This window comes from Rhinatrema bivittatum, chromosome 3 (genome assembly GCF_901001135.1).
Source record: "Rhinatrema bivittatum chromosome 3, aRhiBiv1.1, whole genome shotgun sequence".
NCBI classification, from domain to species: domain Eukaryota; kingdom Metazoa; phylum Chordata; class Amphibia; order Gymnophiona; family Rhinatrematidae; genus Rhinatrema; species Rhinatrema bivittatum.
Window position 1 is genome coordinate 261,997,160 of NC_042617.1, and position 20,835 is coordinate 262,017,994.

General features: G+C 40.6%; 1 protein-coding gene across 4 annotated transcripts in view; it reads right to left on the reverse strand.

The window, feature by feature from the left end:
- The window catches only part of PTPRK (protein tyrosine phosphatase receptor type K), a 1,381,492-nt gene that overhangs the window by 75,149 nt on the left and 1,285,508 nt on the right, over positions 1-20,835 (reverse strand). For all 4 annotated transcript variants that reach the window (XM_029594541.1, XM_029594542.1, XM_029594544.1 and 1 more), the window contains 3 exons: positions 11,574-11,690; positions 10,543-10,697; positions 1,825-1,960 (listed from right to left, as the gene is read on the reverse strand). In XM_029594541.1, coding sequence (XP_029450401.1) covers positions 1,825-1,960; positions 10,543-10,697; positions 11,574-11,690 — 408 coding nt within the window. The remainder of the gene's footprint in view (positions 1-1,824; positions 1,961-10,542; positions 10,698-11,573; positions 11,691-20,835) is intronic.

The following is a 20,835-nucleotide window of genomic DNA, read 5'->3' on the forward strand; positions in this document are numbered from 1 at the left end:
CTCATATTCTACATCTATACGAAGAGAATCGACCAATTGGTCTCTCTTTTTCTACGCTCTCTCAACTATTTTCAATTTCACCTAGACAGTATTTTGCATATCTTTAAGCGAGATTCTATTTGGGCACTTTTAAATGGGAGCAATCTGAGTTTTGGAAGAGATCTCTTTTGTGCATGTGCTTCAGGAAATATCCACTAAATAAAATACCATTGCTAAGTAGCACAAGCTATATAAGCAGCAATTGCAGGATAGGCATCTTGATTCCCTTGCTGCTTACTGGAGTGCGGCTCTAGCGGTGGATACTTCCAAAGCATCCATGTCCAATTATTTTCAAATGGTGTATGTTTTTACCGTTCATGCAAATCTCCGCGAAATTAAATTAAAACTGCTTCATCATGCTTTTATGGATGACGTTAAAAGATACCATATGAAGTTGACGCCTACTCCTTACTGTATCAAATGCAATGCGGATCTTGGATCTTTAATTCATAGATTTTTGCTCTGATTGAAATGAACTACTTTTTGAAATGCAGTGCTGGAACCACTGGAAAATGTACAGGGATGCCGATTTCTAAATTGGGCAGACTCGTTTTACTGGGTGTTGAAGCTTTTGTTTCTCATCAGAATGCGGAGGGGGGCGGGCTATGATTTATATATTTAGCTCTCCAGGTTCTGTGTAAGGGCATTCTAACACACTAGATGGGGAATGATGTGCCTACTATTGACCTTTGGTTTCTTAAAATGGCATTTCTGTTGCAAATGGAGTGCTAGAATCTAAAACGGGGCCACACAGATTTGGAGTTGCCTATTGTGGGTGCTGGCATTCTTTTTTTGCTTGCCTCTCTTCAACTCTTAGGGATGGTCTTTTAGCTATGGGAGACTCCAATTAATGGAGTGGATCTCTGGCTAACACATTTCAGAGGGGAAGCTGAGTTCTGTGCCCCTCTGTGCGGTGTTTTAGGGTAATGATCCTTTTAGTCAGCTTGTAAATTTTCCTTGCATTATGTTGCAGGCTCTCTTATTTCCATGATGGCTTGTTTTGGTCCGGTTTCTGGGGGTTGGGTAGGGTGGGGGGGGGGGGGGGGGGAGGAGGAGGGTGATTATGTATGCAGGGATCAAGTATGTATGGTGATGTGTCTGTTTAGTGTGTTTGTAGTATGAGGAGAGTGAGGGGCCATATTTGTAGGGCATAAAATTGAAAGGAGGAATTGTTCTCTGCTTTATCATCTTGTTTGAGAGACAAGGAGTGGACATCTTTCTTGTGGATTGTATTCTCTTCCTTTTTTTGTCATTAAAATCGTTTTGCAAAAAAAAAAAAAAGTTCACCTGAAACAGATTGTATCTTGAAATACGGACTGTGTGGGGCTTTGCTGGAATATAGATGTTTGATTTTTGTTCAACTTATATCATAAAGAACATCTATCTGCTTTTGAAAAGTATTTTGTTGTATTTAAAAAAAATGTAAAAAAAAAAAAAAAAAAAAGACAGATTAATTTAAGAAACCTATGATTATACTTAAGCTGTGGGCATTACAAGTTTATTATTAACTCATGTTAAGCATATAAACATCCTGTTTTAAAAAAGTGATTGTGTGTGTTAAGGAAGGTTGGCAGAATTTTGTTTGCATATATTTTGGAATACTCTACCTTTTTTGTTCTTTTGAGTAGAGTATTTGACTTTTATTACCTGTACTTTATCTTTTGTCAGATTTACTGTCTTTATTCCAAAAACTATTTTTTTCAGCAACAATCTACTTCAATATAGTGCATCCTCACAATATGCTAGCAATATGAATATCTATTTAAGAACTACAGTCTGCTGTACCTCTGTCTGGACCATATTGATACGACGAGACCGCAGGGCTTTGACACAGTTGTAGATGTCCACGACGCCCTCTCTCTCTGCCATGTCCAGCATGATGTCAATCACAATGTAGCAACCTGTCCGACCAGCACCAGCACTGGAAAGTGTCAGGGCACAGGATTACTGTTATTAAGATCAAAAGGTACTCCGAACACAGACATTAGCAATGATCCCAATGTCATTATCTACACATTGAGACATCTGGATAGACAAGTGTTTCTGTTATTTTCTTTCTTATCATCACAGGAAATCTACAACTCCAACCCCTGACTAACCTATCACATTCAAACCCTTAACAACAGCTGCATCACAAACAAAAAGTAACTGCTTTATCATATGACTTTTCCTCCCCTCCCTTTCCAGACAATATTACAATGTTAATACCACCTATACATTTTCTGAAATATTATTATGGTTTTTATAATGGCACCCTCGCCAGGGTGTATTATAAAACAAATACACAAAAATGCACATAAATATAAATAGTATAGGGCAGTAAGATATTACTTTTGATGTTGAATAGAAATTTACGCTGGCTTGGTGTAGCAAAGGAATATTGAAAAAAAGAGCGTTAAGTTTGCACATTTGAAGAAAATATTTCACTACTGGAATTTCTGAAAAAAATATGAACATAGGGAGGAAAGTGGTTGGTGTTTATGATTATATTAACATCATGAGACTAATTACTGGTGGTAATTTCATTTCTATATGAAACTATCCTCCACATATATTTTGTAACTCTTAGCATTGTTAGGAAGAAAGTTGTTATATATATATATATATATATGTTATATATATATCAGCTTTGGTTCATTTTGATACGGTGAACCACAAAATCTTAATATCACGCTTAGCAGAGATAGGCATCTCTAACACAGCCCTATCATGGTTCTCCTCCTACCTTGACCACAGAAAGTACTTAGTCAAACTTGATAAATCCGAATCCACACACATTCCTCTTTCACAAGGCGTACCCCAGGGCTCCTCCCTTTCCTCCACCCTCTTTAACATCTACCTTCTCCCTCTTTGCCACTTATTATCCAAACTGGGACTAAAATTCTTCTTGTACGCTGACGACGTACAAATACTTATCCCCATCCAAAACTCCCTCAACGAAACCCTGCACTTCTGGGAGACATGCCTCACATCTATCAACGCCCTCCTTTCCAACCTACACCTTGCACTCAATACTTCAAAAACTGAAATCCTAATTATTACTAATCAACCCAGCTTATCCATTCACCAACTGCAACAGAACACTTCACAAAATCTCACACCTCCGTCCACTGTCAGAGATCTAGGAGTTCTCTTAGATACACAACTTAGCTTCAAATCCCACATCAAATCACTCCTAAAAGGGGGCTTCTATAAACTCCAAACCCTCAAAAAACTTAAGCCTCTCCTCCACGCACATGACTTCCGTACCGTTATGCAAACCACTATACTATCAAAACTTGACTATTGCAACTCACTGCTAATAGGCCTTCCAGCTTCCACAATCAAACCCCTCCAAATCTTACAAAATGCCATGGCTCGCATCCTTACAAACTCAAGAAAGACTGATCATATTACTCCCATATTACAAAACCTCCACTGGCTACCAATCACCTATCGCTCTCAATACAAAACACTTACTATCATACATAACACGCTATATAAAAATAACTCCCCCTGGATCGAAGATATGCCACACTTCCACCAGGCCAACCGTCCTACCAGAAACTCCCTTGCGGGCACCCTCCACACCCCTTCACTCAAAATTGCTCACCTCACAAACACCAGAGCGAGAGCCTTCTCCATCGCCGGCCCCACCCTTTGGAACTCCCTCCCCACCGAGCTCCGACTAGAACCTTCACTTAATCAATTCAAAAAAGGAATCAAGACCTGGTTATTTAAACAGGCCTATCCCAACGCCTCTCAACCCTAGCATTTGACTTCTCCTCAACACTCATTATTTCCCTCTCCCTAGTACAGTGTCCCCCCGCCCCCCTACACACCCTCCCTCCCTACCCCATCCATTTTATGGCTTCCTGATATTCAGTCACCACCTCTCCTTCCCATCGCCACCACCTGCCCCCTTATACAGTTCCTACCCCACCCCGCCTCCCCTATGCGCTTCATCCCCCACCCCGCGCTACCCCCCACTCTGTCGCCTCTTGTATATAATTAATTTATGTCCAACCTGGTTAACCACATGTAATCTCATTTAATAACTGTGGCGCCCGTTGGCTCTACAGTAAAGTTGTCACCTTTTAACTTCCTATCCTTCCTCCATCTATCATTGTAATTTCCTTTCTCAGTTGTCTGTAAACCGACATGATGTTTTTTTTACGAATGCCGGTATATAAAAGTTATAAATAAATAAATAAATAAATTTCTGGAAAGTAGAGGAATGGTGTGATGAGATTTGCACATTATAAGGACATCTTCTGGTGGTGAATTTGTTAATAGGGCTAAACAAAACATGAGCCATGAGAAAGACATTAAACAGAAGAAATTCCAAAAAAATGCCAAAAAAGTCCAAACAAAAAAAAAAATCTCCAAAAAAAAAAAAAGACAAGAATAGGATAAAGCAAGGGAAGAAAAAACACAAAAATCAATAATTTAGGTTTTAGGAAATTTTGATTTTATAGGAAAGTTAATTTTTTTCTTTCTCATTTTTAAGTAATACCTGACAAAAAAATAAATGCTTGAAGACACTCCTAGGATCACAAAGCAAGTCAGAACCCAGTGCAGCCACCCCACTGACATGTGAATTGTGAATATTGCCTAAATCACCTCAAGTACGGCCTTGGTTTAATGCTAAACCTTACACTTTAAAATGTTTAAAAAATATTACAGAGTATAAAAGAAACGCAACCAGTAAAGAAAAGAACAAAGACGTGAAAAAGGCAAGATTATATATATATATTCCTATCTTATTCTGGTTTCTCTCTCCAAGGCCGCCTTCTGCTTCCCACTTCCAAACCTGAGTGGAACCTACCTTGGCTCCATATTTCTGCCTTATAAGAGCACTTCTTGTGGAAGTGCCCCTTAAAAAAAAAAAAGGCTACTCGCTAAATAAACTGTTTTTCATGGCAAATTTTTATTTTTTCTTTTTCTCCTTATGAGGGGGTTCTTAAGTGACCTTCATTAATATGTTAGGTGTGGGGGTGCATGGGATGATCCAATTTTGGTTCATCTTATGTGGTCTATTACACCTTTTGGGAAGATATATAAAGGGTAAAGCATCGAGGGGGCACATGGTTATAGTATGCAAAGTACTTTTAATATATGTGGATAATTTATACAATGCTATTGTGGGTGAGAGTCTAGGCTGGGGGATAATCACTCACATAATAATAACTGTAAACCAAATCATAAAGAAGTTTGCATTTATTTATATAGATGGCTGAGGTACGGATATGTACTTGGAATGTCTGTGGTATAGGCTCAGTAATAAAACGCTATAAAATTTTACATTCACTTAAGCGTTATAAAACACATATTGCTTTATTGCAAGAGACGAGACTCACTGACTTGGAACATTAGAAATTAAATAAACAATGGGTGGGGAAATCCTTTTATGCCTCATCCTCCTCAAGTAAGGCAGGAGTAGCTATACTTCTACATAAAAAGATTCCTTTTCACTTACATCATTTAAAAGCAGATCCAGAGGGAAGGTATATTTTTTTAGACATTGAGATATATGGGAAAAGAATATTCTTGGGAAATATATATGCACCTAACAAATATTCTTCAATATTTTATGAAAATATCTTCCAAATTCTGCAAGAACATTCACATCTTCCACTTATTTTGGGAGGTGATTTTAATACTGTATTAGAACCAACAATGGATAGACAACCGCCACACCAAACTTCCAAGATAGATGAAGGGCGAGGTCTTCCATTTATATGTAAATTATTAGATCTTGCAGATGTTTGGAGATTGTTACACCCTAATGATCTTAACTTTACTCATATTTCACGAGCTCATGGATCACAATCTAGACTGGACTATTTATTGGTTAGCTCCACTTATTTTTCTAAAGTGACAGGTTCAGATATAGGGCCTTTAGTTATTTCGGATCATGCCCCTGTTTGGGTGGATTTTGCGGGATTTAATAGCACAGGAGGGGGTAAACATTGGAGATTTCCAGCCAAATTATATTATGATGAAGGATTCAAATCATATATAAGAGATAAATGGAAAGAATACAACTATTTCAATAACCAGCATCAAGGTGATCCAATTTTATATTGGGACACGGCAAAGGCAGTCCTGAGGGGAGAGATTATATCATATACAGCTAAAAAACATAAGGAATTGTCAGCAACAATAGTTCAATTAGAAAAACAATTAAGGAAAGCTAAAGCCTATTTTACCTCTTTTCCTACAAGGGAAAACCGCATAAAATTTTACTCTCTCCAAAGTACTCTTCATGATTTTATACAACAAAAAACACAAAAAAATCTTCTCTACTATAAGCATCGGTTGTTTCAATTTGGTAATAAGACAGGGAAATTATTAGCTGGATTAGTAAAGTCATGGGAAGGAAAATCATATGTTAAAGTATTAAGGGATTCAACAGGACAAATAAAGACATCCACTAAAGATATTGGGAAAATATTTACAGATTACTATCAAAAATTATACTCAGTGGATACAGACTATCACCCAGACTTTCATAAGTACCTTTCTAAGATAAAACTCCCCCGGGTAAATAAAATGGACCTATCATTAATTAATGCTCCTATGGGAAAAACAGAATTGGAATTGATCATTAAGGATTCTGCTTTAGGTAAATCTCCAGGTCCAGATGGATTCACGTATGAGTTTTACAAAGTCATGTCTGATTTAATTAGTAGTCCTATTAAAAAAGTATATGATAGGCTTTCTTCGGATGAATTACAAACTTGGCAGGAGAATAAAGCAACTATAGTAGTACATCCTAAGTCTAATCGAAACCCAGAGTTACCTGGTTCTTATAGACCTATATCCCTTATTAACTGTGATCTTAAATTAATAGCTAAAGTAATGGCAGATAGACTTGCAATGATCATTACTAAACTTATTTCTCCTTCTCAAGTGGGGTTTGTCAGAGGTAGGCAGGCAGTAACAAATGTCCGCAGAGTTCTGGCATCTATTGCCTTCTCAGAAAAATTACATTTGAATTCTCTTATAGTGAGCTTTGATGCTGAGAAGGCTTTTGATCGAGTGAACTGGGTATTTTTATTTGAAGCCTTGAACCATTATGGATTTCAAGGCTCCTTTATTTCATTTCTAAAAAATTTATATAATCAGCCAAAAGCTAATATTTGGGTAAATGGGGAACTTTCTTCAGACTTTACATTGTCTCGGGGTACTAGGCAGGGTTGTCCCTTGTCCCCTTTATTATTTGTATTATCTTTGGATCCTTTATTACGTATCTTGGAGGATAATAAGAATATAGAAGGGATTAAAATGGGATCGGCAAAATTCAAATTAGCTGCATTTGCGGATGATCTCTTGTTGCATTTGATAAACCCCACCAAATCTCTTCCAGTTGCTCTTCATGTGATTGAAGAATATGGTCTTTATGCAGGTTTTAGTTTAAATCTCGATAAATCTGAGGCCATGGTAATAGGTCCTGATGCATCTATACCTTGGTATGGGAAATTCCCCTTAAAATGGACAAATGATAAATTAAAATATTTAGGTATTTGGATTCCAAAAAGCCTTTCCAAGCTATATGACTTAAATATATCTCCAATGCAACAGAAAACTAACAGCTTTTTAAATGCTTGGCACTGTTTCCCACTCTCTCTTATTGGAAGAATACACTTATTGAAAATGACATTACCACCACGTTGGCTGTATGTGCTCAGTGTTCTACCTCTTCTATTAACACATGTGACTATTAGCAAATATCAGAGAGTAGTGACAAAATTTTTATGGCAGGGGAAAAAACCAAGAATTAAACTATCTATCCTAATGAAACCATTATCCATGGGAGGTATGGGTCTTCCGGATTTGAAACTCTATAATCATGCGATTAATTTACGATACATAGGGGACTGGTTGATGGGCACACAATACTTTTCAGACACCTATATTGAAGCACAATTGCTTCTTCCAATATCGCTTCGTTATGCTTTACATGCTCCTAACGCTTCTTTATCTCGCACAATCAAATCAGATCTGGTTTTACAACCTTTAAGAAGAACATGGATATGGCTAATGAGGACGAATTCGTTATCTGACAACATATCACCATTTCTTCCATTTTGTGGTAATCCAAAGTTCTTTTTAGGATCGGATGCATCACGATTTCGACTTTGGGACCGTGCGGGACTCAGATGCATTGGACAATTAATACATATGGATGGATCTTTTCTTACTTTTAAAGAACTTCGTTCTTTTTATAAACTCTCAGCTATTGACTATTATCAGTACCTTAAAGCTCGACATTATATACAATCGCTTGGTTCACCAACCTTCATGGACACTAATTGGCAATTTTTAAGTAACTGGTTTGATCCAGAAAACCCCCAGAAACGTTCTATATCATATTTGTACAAACATTTAGAGTCTTCATATAAGATTTGGTCCTTGGAGAAGGTGCAACTTAAATGGCAATTAGAACTTGAGCAACCGATATCAATTGCAGTATTGAAATCTGCATTTGTTAGTACGCGTAAAATTACAATTAATACGCTCTTGCGGGAAACTAGATATAAAATTATCTATAGAATGTACATTTCTCAGCATCAAGCATTCAAAGCAGGTTTCACTAACTCTGATATATGTATCAGGTGCAAAGGAGGACCAACACACTTGGGTCATTCCTTTTGGAGTTGTCCAACAATTCAAATATTTTGGAAGAAAGTTTATCATACTGCAAATAAAGTTGTGGGTTATAAAATTCCATTTTCTTCATTGGTGGCACTTTTTGGAATCTTTCCTAACTCATTCAAAAGAAATAAGGTCTCGATTCTCTGGATTACAAAAGTTTTTTTATTAGCTTGCAAAGCCATACTAACAGCCTGGAGAACTTCAGAAGGACCATCTATATTATTATGGCGTTCTTCTATAATAAATCTACTAACCATGGAAACCTTGGCTATTAATCACCTGTCTATCAAGACTAGAAGAGCAATAAATGCAGTCTGGCTTCCCTTTATTCTAACCTTACCACATGAATCTAAAAGTCTTTTTTTAAATCGTATAGATATTTGATATGTGATCCTTGTGCTTCTTCGATGCAGGGAGGGAAAGAGGGATGGGGGGAGGTAGGGTTATGGGAGGAGTGGTAAAAATATGGATAGAGTTAAGAAAATATGTACCAAATGTTATGCTTTGGTAATGTTCATTATTTGTAATAAAAACAGATTTAACATAAAAAAAAAAAAAAAAATCCAAAACGTGACTTTTTTGCAACTCATTGCATACCGTTGGCTCAATAATCTTTTGAAAAGGCTAGAAACTTTTAATGCTAGAAAAATATGGCACAAAATGTCTAAAATACTCTACAGGAATGGGGCTATAGTTTGTGTCATACACATTAATTTTCCAGGTATTTATAAACTGCACTTTCCACCTCCTCAAAAAAAAAAAAAAAAAAAAAAAAAAGTGTAGCTTCTCCAGTCTCTCCTCATATAGGTAAGTGTGTGATAACACAGTGGTGAGTCAAAAGAATACTAGGATGTATAGTGAGAAGTATAATCAGTAGAAAAAAAAAGGTTAACAAAACAAAAAAAATAAGGTGATACCTTTTTATTGGATTAGCTTAATACATTTTGTGACTTGCTCTTTAGAGCTAATACTCTTATTCAGGTCACAATCCAAACTTTATCCAGTACAAAAAAAGGAAGTGATTATGCCTCTGAACAGGCACTGGCAAGACCTTGTCTAGGGGATTGTGTTCAATTCTGGAAGCCACATCTCCTAAAGGATACAGTCAAAATAGAGGCAAATCCATAGAAGAGCTACTAAAATGGTGCTGAGTCTGCAGCACAAGTCCTAATAGGTAAGACTTAAGGACCTAAATATGTTCACCCTGGAGAGAGGATGGAACGACAGACATCCAAATAACTCAAAAGTATAAATAATATTCAAGCGGCAAGCACTTCCCAGAGGTAAGGAAGTTCTAGAACAACAGGTCATAAGAGGAGGCTTAAGGTGGGGTAGACTCAGGAGAAACATAAGAAAAAATTAGTTCACAGAAAGGTTAGTGAATAAATAGAACAGAGTTTTAGTATAGGTAGCAAAGGCCAAAACAGTAGCAGCATTCATGAAAGCACATGATATGCACAGAGAATCCCTAGCTATGAGGATGTGAAGGCAGACTGGTCTTGCATCAGGACTGTGCGGGCGAGATGGGGTTTGTAATCATCTGCCATCATTTTCTATGTTTCTCTGTTCATTTCCTCGCTATAAACTGCAGCAGTACAATATGGGACTTTTATATTTCTTATACATCCTGTAAAATAGGCAGACTAAAACTGAACATCATAGTCCAGAAGCAGTCTCAGAAAAGATTGTGAAGAGGTCATCTGGCATATTCATATAATAAAATACCAGCAGCATGACTGTTTTGCTTTCTGTCTTTTTCTTCCGCCCACCCCATGCCACTCTGCAGCATAGAAATGCAGAATTTTATCCTACATATGTGGAAAATAAAGCACAAGGATGGCAATGACTCTGCATCACACTTACCTGCAGTGTACAACTATAGGTCCAGCACTGGGGGGATTGGACAGTTTGACTCTTCGTATAAAGGACAAGAGTCCTGTTGCATGATAAGGGACTCCATGATCTGGCCAGCCAGTGAAGTGGAACTGTTTAACCTCACGGATTTCATTGTAGCCTCTCTAGGGAAGAGCAAACCAAAGAGACCATGATGTTACACAGAAGTTCTGAACTACCCAGAATGAAGCTAATGCTAATAGAAACAGCAAATATTTGTGCCCGAGATCTGTTTAATAGACAACGTCCTTGGGGGCTCTAGGATTATTTCCGAGATGAGTGAGAGGAGATCTTGGATGCCTTCAGCCCATCTAGATGGGTACTAGAGCTTGTAGGAATAGGAATTTTGTTTCCTTGTCCTTCCAGGTGGGGGTCATGTCAAGGACTGTCTGACATTTATTGCAACCCTTCCTCCTCTTCTGTTTCTGCATACAGTTTGGTAGAATGTGAAACCAGGCAGGCAGGTTTGTAGAAGCTGGGGGCTTTCAGAGTTGTGTGTCATGTTTCAATTAGGCAGAGAATTCTACAGGTTCATCGATTTGTAGCAGTTTTTGTGGATGGACCAGGCATTCAGTAATGCAAGTTGCAAAAGGGGATTTGTGCCATTTGTTTTGTTAGCCCTCTGTTTGGGCTGTCTTGACGGGTGAGGGTAAGAGACTGGTGATTTCTTTTTTGCATATAGGATGTGGGGGAGTAGAATGGGGAGTGTTTACCCCGACCTGTAAAACCCATGAGTTTACAAAATGAGCCTCTGAAGATTCCATGCTTAATGTGCACTCTGTAGTGCCATTGCCTACTTTTTAATTAGAGATTTCAGAATTTGAACCTGTGATCTTCTAACTCCCAATCAGAGACTCTACTGCTGAGCTAAAGGAGCAACTCCTCCAGCTAAGCTTGCAAGAGAACCCTTTAGCCAGCTTGCTCATATATGCAGCTGCCTACTTCTCCACATTATCTTAGGGCCGCAAGCAAAAATATCTAGAACTCTTTCAGAGGCTTACCCTTTCAAGGGTGAATGTCCGGATCACATACTCTGCAAGTGGTTCCATTTCTACGCATGCAATTTTGAAGTCACCATAAACTTCAGTGTCATCTGGCCAGTATTTATAGCACTTGACCTAAAATAAAAAAATCACAGAATTCATCATTTAAAAGCCAAAAGCACAAATCAATTATGTACTATTTTTCTCACCCCCATGAAATGACTCCGGTTAAAACTATTTTTTCCTGCCTTTACAGAATAAAATGTGCATCTCGCCTTAATGCCTGGCATACTTTGTTACATATAAAGCAGAACTGACTAGAGGTGAGCATGTTCTCTGAAACTTATTTTCACAAATTACTGCTGAACTGCAGTTCTATTCCTAGCTGTAATATATGGACTGGGAAAGTGGGTTCTTCATTAATCTAAACTCAAATGATTTCTTTACTTTGAATCAAAAAGTGGAGAAATATGGTAGACAAATATTTCTTGATTTCAGAGTAAGTTAACTATATTTAATTCAAACATGGTATGTATACATTAAAGGAGAGATCAAGAAAATATTTTTTAAAATTACTTTATTAATTTGAATGATATTATATCAAGAGACCTTGATTTTGTTCCATACTTTTTATTCGCATTGTAAGCACATATTACAAAACAATAGCATATTTAGCATTCGTACATGCGGATCAGCAAGATGTGCTGCTGATTGACAATGCAGTTCTCTTACATTTTAACTTATTCAGGTTCATAGAAACATGATACAGCATTGCAATAGTTCTTCGTTCTAGATTTACTTTTTTTATATATAACCAGTTCCCTCCCCTCCCACCCCAACAACCAACAATTGAGGTACGGTTGAATCATATCCCATATGACATTGTATTATCTTTAAGTATGGCATCTGTGGATTCCTTAGGTATTAGCTAAAATGTAAAGGAGATAAGGCAAAGGAAAAGAGGCATTTGCTGCCCTTTGCCTGGTTAGCCAACATACACCGTTGAAACAAGAAAGAAAAGGGAAGGGAGAAAGAGAAAGGAGAAAGGGAGGAGAAAGTTTACTTAGGGAATGGCCACTGCTTTTGATTGCATCGGTAGCATGGGATCTTCTTAGTGTTTGGGTAATTGCCAGGTTCTTGTGGCCTGGTTTGGCCTCTGTTGGAGGCGGGATGCTGGGCTTGATGGACCCTTGGTCTGACCCAGCATGGCAATTTCTTATGTTTCTTATGTTAAAGGAGGGAAACAAAGTGAGAAGGGAACAGGTACAAGCATATATAAGCACATGTGGCAGTGGTTATTTTCTATAGCGCAGCTAGTTTGTGGGTGAGCAACAGTGCAACCAGGTCGGAACATAGTCCTTTGGCAAAGTAGTGAGATATTCTCCCCATATGGAAGACGCTTGTGAGAGTGTTTTTGGGGACGTCTTCTGGGCTGTGAGATATTCTATAACCAATAATTTGTTGACACTTTGTTTCCAGGTCAGTAACAGAGCAGGAGTGGAGACCATCCATTGGGCCAAGATAGCTTCTCTTGCAGAGAAAGTGACCTTATCCAGGAATGATCGTTGGGGCATATCAATGTTCAGTAGTTTGCCCCCGTAAAGGCCCAACAACCAAATGAGTGTCCAGGGGGATATCACAGTCCCACAATTTTGACACATATGCTGCCAGTTCATCAAGCGCTTCCAATTTTTCACAGTTGATTTTCAGTCCGGCAAATTTACCAAAAGCCTTCTGTATTTCCAGAATTACAGGCAATTTTTTTGGCTGCCCAAGGAATACTAAAACATCATCCGCAAATGCAGCCACTGTGTATTTATTCCCTTGACTTGGGTATCCCTGGATCAGTGGGGAACTCTCAATTTTCCGAAGTAGGGGATCTATAGTTAGAATGTATAAAATCAGAGAGCGGGGGCATCCTTGCCGAACACCTCTTTGAATTCAGATGGGGCCAGATATGTGAGCATTGGCTGTAATGTGTATGGTTGGGTTACATTATAGCATGGTTATATACTGTATGATTGGACCTTGAAGCCCAAACCTCTGCAAAACAGAGAACATGTATTCTCAAGACACTCGGTCAAAAGCTTTCTCAGAGTCAAAACCAGCTGCTAGTGTCTAGGTGCCGGTATGCAGAGAGGATTCTATTGCTCTGATAAGCCGTATTACATGAGAGCCGGCATTTCGGTTTTTCAGAAATCCAGCCTGGGGAGTACAGTGCTGGATCCTCAGTGCTAAGATACGCACATATACTTTTAGGTCATAGTTTAGGAGAGAAATTGGTCGATAAGATGGAGCCAACAATGGATCTTTGCCTGGTTTAGGGAGGACGTATGAAAGCCTTATTAAAGTTTGGAGGGAATTCATTTTTCTGACATGCATCTTGGAAAAAATGGGTTAATGGGTTGATGAGTTGGTGACATAGAATTTTGTAAAAGTCCACGGGGAACCCATCTGGGCCTGGTGCTTTGTGTGATTTTCCGGTTTTGATTACATTTTGGACCTCAGCTGCAGAGATTGGGCAGATAAGGTATTCCAGTTGTGTCCTATTTAGCTTGGGGTGTGGGAGATTATTAAAAAATTGGTCCTCGTCTAGGTTGTTTCCCGTCCGATCCTCTGCGTATAAGGTTTCATAAAATTGCCTGAAGTTTTCATAAATTTCTGTTGTAAGTATTTCTCCGGATTTATTTTTTAGGCCCTTGATGAGGGATCCCAGTTGTCTAATAGTGACAATTCTGGCTAGTAATTTTTCAGATTCATTGCCAAACCTAAAGAAGGAATGCTCATATATCTTTAAGGCTTTTTGAGCTCTAAGATGTAAGGAAATGTTCAGAGTGTTTAGACATGCCCGATATATTTCCTTGTTTTACTGAGTTGGATTGTGCGCTAGATTGGATTTGGCATCTTGAACATAAGAACATAAGAAATTGCATTGCTGGGTCAGACCAAGGGTCCATCAAGCCCAGCATCCTGTTTCCAACAGAGGCCAAACCAGGCCACAATAACCTGGCAATTACCGAAACACTAAGAAGATCCCATGCTACTGATGCAATTAATAGTAGTGGCTATTCCTTAAGTAAACTTGATTAATAGCTATTAATGGACTTCTCCTCCAAGAACCCATCCAAACCTTTTTTGAACCCAGCTACATTAACTGCACTAACCACATCCTCTGGCAACAAATTCCAGCGCTTTATTGTGCGTTGAGTGAAAAAGAATTTTCTCTGATTAGTCTTCAAATGTGCTACTTGCTAACTTAATGGAATGCCCCCTAGTCCTTCTATTATTCAAAAGTGCAAACAACAGATTCAAATATACTCGATCAAGACATCTCATGATTTTAAAGACCTCTATCATATCCCCCCTCAGCCGTCTCTTCTCCAAGCTGAACAGCCCTAAGCTCTTCAGCCTTTCCTCACAGGGGAGCTGTTCTATCCCCTTTATCATTTTGGTTGCCCTTCTCTGTACCTTCTCCATCGCAACTATATCTTTTTTGAAATGTGACGACCATAATTGTACACAGTATTCAAGGTGCAGTCTCACCATGGAGCGATATAGAGGCATTATGACATTTTCAGTTTTATTAACCATTCCTTTCCTAATAATTCCTAACATTCTGTTTGCTTTTTTGACTGCTGCAGGACACTGAGCCGACGATTTTAAAGTATTATCCACTATGATGCCTAAATCTTTTTCCTGGGTTGTAGTTCCTAATATGGAACCTACCATTGTGTAACTACAGCAAGAGTTATCTTTCCCTATATGCAACACCTTGTACTTGTCCACATTAAATTTCATCTGCCATTTGGATGCCCAATCTTCCAGTCTTGCAAGGTCCTCCTGTAATGTATCACAATCCGCTTGTGATTTAACTACTCTGAATAATTTTGTATCATCTGCAAATTTGATAACCTCACTCGTCGTATTCCTTTCCAGATCATTTATATATATATATTGAAAAGCACCGTCCAAGGACAGATCCCTGAGGCACTCCACTGTTTACCCTTTTCCACTGAGAAAATTGACCATTTAATCCTACTCTCTGTTTCCTGTCTTTTAACCAGTTTGTAATCCACGAAAGGACATTGCCTCCTATCCCATGACTTTTTATTTTTCTTAGAAGCCTCTCATGAGGGACTTTGTCAAACGCCTTCTGAAAATCCAAATACACTACATCTACCGGTTCACCTTTATCCACATGTTTACTAACCCCTTCAAAAAAATGAAGCAGATTTGTTAGGCAAGACTTCCCTTACGTAAATCCATGTTGACTGTGTTCCATTAAACCATGTCTTTCTATATGCTCTACGATTTTGATCTTGAGAATAGTTTCCACTATTTTTCCTGGCACTGAAGTCAGGCTCACTGGTCTATAGTTACCCGGATCGCCCCTGGAGCCTTTTTTAAATATTGGGGTTACATTGGCCACCCTCCAGTCTTCATGTACAATGGATGATTTTAATGATAGGTTACAAATTTTAACTAATAGATCAGAAATTTCATTTTTGAGTTCCTTCTGTAGCCTAGGATGCATACCATCCGGTCCAGGTGATTTGCATGAGCCCGAGAGACATAGGTGTATTCTCTCACTTCTGGGTGAAGTACTTGCCATATGTCTAATAGTTGGAAGTGTTTGGTTAAGTAATGAACCCCGGACATCAGGGGTTGTTTGTAGCCCATGGGGAGTTGTGATTTATCCAGCGTGGGATCCTGGGTGCTGTTGAAGTCCCTTAGTACCAATAGAGAAACTTTGCATGTGGGTAAGCAAAAGGGATATAACTAGTTGGTAAAAATAGGATCTGGGGCATTGGGAGCATAATCGTTACATATAGTAAGGGGGTTCCCTTCTAGCTGGCCTTGTACAATAAGGTAGCAACCATCCAGATCTTGTATTTCTTTTACTATCTCAAAATCTGTGTCTTTGCTTATTAGTATTGCTACCCTTCCTTTCTTGCCTTTAGCAGGAGCAAAAGAGCATGTCTGCACCCATCACCCATCATATCTGCAACCTATCATTAAAATCATCCATTGTACCTGAAGACTGGAGGGTGGCCAATGTAACCCCAATATTTAGAAAAGGCTCCAAGGGCGATCCGGGTAACTATAGACCAGTGAGCCGGAATTCAGTGCCAGGAAATATAGTGGAAACTATTCTCAAGATCAAAATCGTAGAGCATATAGAAAGACATGGTTTAATGGAACACAGTTAACATGGATTTACCCAAGGGAAGTCTTGCCTAACAAATCTGCTTCATTTTTTTGAAGGGGTTAATAAACATGTGGATAAAGGTGAACCGGTAGATGTAGTGTATTTGGATTTTCAGAAGGCGTTTGACAAAGTTCCCCATGAGAGCCTTCTAAGAAAACTAAAAAGTCATGGGATAGGAGGCGATGTCCTTTCGTGGATTACAAACTGGTTAAAAGCCAGGAAACAGAGTAGGATTAAATAGACAATTGTCTCAGTGAAAGGGAGTGGGCAGTGGAGTGCCTCAGGCATCTGTATTGGGACCCATACTTTTCAATGTATTTATAAATGATCTGGAAAGAAATATGCCAAGTGAGGTAATCAAATTTGCAGATGATACAAAATTATTCAGAGTAGTTAAATCACAAGCAGATTGTGATAAATTGCAGGAAGACCTTCTGAGACTGGAAAATTGGGCATCCAAATGACAGATGAAATTTAATGTAGATAAGTGCAAGGTGATGCATATACGGAAAAATAACCCACGCTATAGTTACACAATGTTGGGTTCCATATTAAGAGCTACCACCCAAGAAAGAGATCTGGGTGACATAGTGGATAACATATTGAAATCATCGGTTCAGTGTGCTGCGGCAGTCAAGAAAGCAAACAGAATGTTGGGAATTATTAGAAAGGGAATGGTGAATAAAACGGAAAGTGTCATAATGCCTCTGTATCGCTCCATGGTGAGACCGCACCTTGAATACTGTGAAGAATTCTGGTTGTCGCATCTCAAAAAAGATATAGTTGCGATGGAGAAGGTACAGAGAAGGGCGACCAAAATGATAAAAGGAATGGAACAGCTCCCCTACGAGGAAAGACTAAAGAGGTTAGGACTTTTCAGCTTGGAGAAGAGACGGCTGAGGGGAGATATGATAGAGGTGTTTAAAATCATGAGAGGTCTAGAACGGGTTAATGTGAAACAGTTGTTTACTCTTTCGGATGGTAGAAGGACTAGGGTGCACTCCATGAAGTTAGCATGTGGCACATTTGAAACTAATTGGAGAAATTTCTTTCACTCAACGCACAATTAAACTCTGCAATTTGTTGCCAGAGGATGTGGTTAGTGCAGTTGGTGTAGCTGGTTTAAAAAAAGAATTGGATACGTTCTTGGTGAAGAAGTCCATTACCTGCTATTAATTGAGTTGACTTAGAAAATAGCCACTGCTATTACTAGCAACAGTAGCATGGAATAGACAGTGTTTGGGTACTTGCCAGGTTCTTGTGGCCTGGATTGGCCATTGTTGGAAACAGGATGCTGGGCTTGATGGACCCTTGGTCTGACCCAGTATAGCATGTTCTTATATTCTTAGAGGGGCTGCAGAATCAACCTCTCAACATCCAGGCCATCAGGGACAAAGCCCGGAGGTTGAAAGGGTGCAGCATCTCCTCAATCCTGCGTGATGAGGTCTGGGGAGGTCATCAGACTGATCGGTTTCCGGAGGGCGAGATCTCACAAGAGTAGGAACCAGAAAAGCCTCGGCCAATGAGGGGCTATGAGGATCATAGTTCCCCCGTCCTGTTGAAGGTTTAGGAGAGTCTTCATTCACCAGGGGAAGCGGAGGACACACGTGCAGAAAGCCCTTGCCCCAATGGTGGGCAAAGGCATCTGAGGCTGGTTTGCCTTCCAACCTGTACAGAGAGTAGAAATGACCCACCTTCCTGTTGCAGGGGGATGCAAACAGATCTACATCCGGGGTCCCCCAGAAGCAGAAGATCCGATCCGCCACTTCCTGATTCAGGGACCGCTCCTGGAATCAGAATGCTCGACTCAGCCTGTCTGCCATCACATTCTCTGTCCCAGCCAGGTACATGGCTCGGAGCACCATACCCTGCAACAGAACCCAGGACCAGATCTGAACAGCTTCTTGGCACAGGAGGAATGACCTTGTACCTTCCTGTTTGTTGATGTACCACACTGCCACCTGGTTGTTGGTCTGGATCAGAACCACTTTGCTGCTCAGCCGATCCCTGAATGCGCAGAGTGCATACCAGATTGGGCGAAGATCCAGGAAGTTGATCTGACACTGAGCTTCCTGGGTGGACCACATGCCCTGGGTGCAAAACCCCTCCACATGGGCACCCCACCCCAATTTGGATGCATCCGTATTGAACACAATCTGGGTAGTGGGATTTTGAAAACGCATCTCCTGTTCCAAGTTGGCCAGACTCTCCCACCAAGATAAGTCCCGAAGAGGTGGAGTAATGCGGATGTGAAGGTCAGAGGTGGCCTGCCGCCACTGGGACCGCAAGGTCCATTGAGCTTTGCGCATATGCAAGCGAGCTAAGGAAGTAACATGGATGGTCACGGCCATGCGTTCCAAGAGTCGCAACATGCGGTGAACTGAAATCTGCAGGTTCTGATGAACAACTCCCTTAATGAACACCAACATGAGCGCCTGTCCGTGGGGAAGATACGTGCGGGCTTGAGCCATGTCCAACCTGGCACCAATGAAGTTCAACTGAGGCAATGGGTCAAGATGCAACTGAACGGTCAAGTGCAGAGACTGTACCGCTCCCTCCTGGGTGGAGCTCTTGATGAGCCAATCGTCCAGGTAGGGGAACACATGCACTCCAATCTGTGGAAGTATGTCCCGACTATGGCCAGGCACTTAGTGAAGACACCTGGGGGGGGGGGGCAAGGCCCAGCTGAATGGCAACAACCTGTACTAAAAATGTTGTTCGCCCACCACAAACCACAGATAATTCCTGAGACCTTGGAAGATCTCGATGTGGGTGCAGGTGCTTTCAGATCGAGGGAGCAAAGCCAATCTCCTCTTTGTAGGAGGGGAATCAGGGTGCCCAGAGAGACCATCTTTAATTTTTCTCTTTTTAGAAACTTGTTCAAGGTTCTCAAGTCTCGAATGGGACGGAGTCCCCCTGTTCTCTTCGGAACCAGGAAATATCTAGAGTAGAACCCCTGCCCCCGCTGTCACAGCGGAATGGGCTTCTCGGCCATGGCCCTTACTAAGGTGGTGAGCTCTGCCAACAGTATTTCCTGATACAAGGCTGACCCCAAGAGAAGCATGGGGGAGAGTCCAGAGGGACAAACAGGAAGTTCAGCAGGTATCCTTGATGCACGGTGGACAAAACCCACTGGTCCAATGTAATGCTGGGCCAACATCCAAAAAGAACCGTAACTGGCCACTGACCAGAGGGTTCTGCATAGAGGGTACAGGTGATTGGCTTATGCTCTCTCACAGCCAGTCAAAACTCCATAGCGGGGCTGGTCTGGGGCATCAGCTGAGGTCTGGGGATCCGCTGCTGTCTAGAACATCTCCTAGAGCCTACTCGTTGGGCCCAGCTACAAGACGTTTCAGGGCAGTATTTCCTATGGTGGTAGAAGGCCCTCACGTGAGGACTTCCTGGCTGAGGATGGCAGGTCCGATGTACTAGCCGATAGATACTGCAGGGTCTCATGATGATCCTTTAAATGAACCACAGCATCCCTTACCTTGTCACCAAATAAGTTGTTGCCAGTACAGGGCAGGTCTGCAAGCCTTTCCTGCACCTCTGGGCGGAGATCAGAGGCCCAAAGCCAGGCCATCCAGCGGGCACCAATCACCGCAGCCACCACCCTCGCTGCCATCTCAAAATCATCATGTGGAACAAAAACCTCATGCTTGCCACATTCCAGACCCTGCTGGAAGATCACTGAAAAAGCGTCCTGCTGCTGCTGAGGCAGGCACTTGGACAGCTCCTGGATCCGAGAATACCATGTCATATAAAGCTAGTAGGAAGCAATCCGGGCAACCAACATGGCGCCCTCCTTCCCACCCAATGCATCCAGTGCCCTGTATTCCCGTCACGGAGGGGTGGTAGCATGAATGCGAGAGCGCTTGGCTCGCTTAAGGGCGGACTCCACTACAACAGACTGGCGTGGGAGTTGATGCTTCTCAAAGCCCATAGTATGCTGGACTAAGTACACTGCATCGGCCTTCCTGTTCACCGTAGGCACGGTGACGGGGTGTTCCCAAATTCAAAGGAGCAACTCTTTCAAAATCTCATGTATGGGAACTGCCACCACCTGCTTTG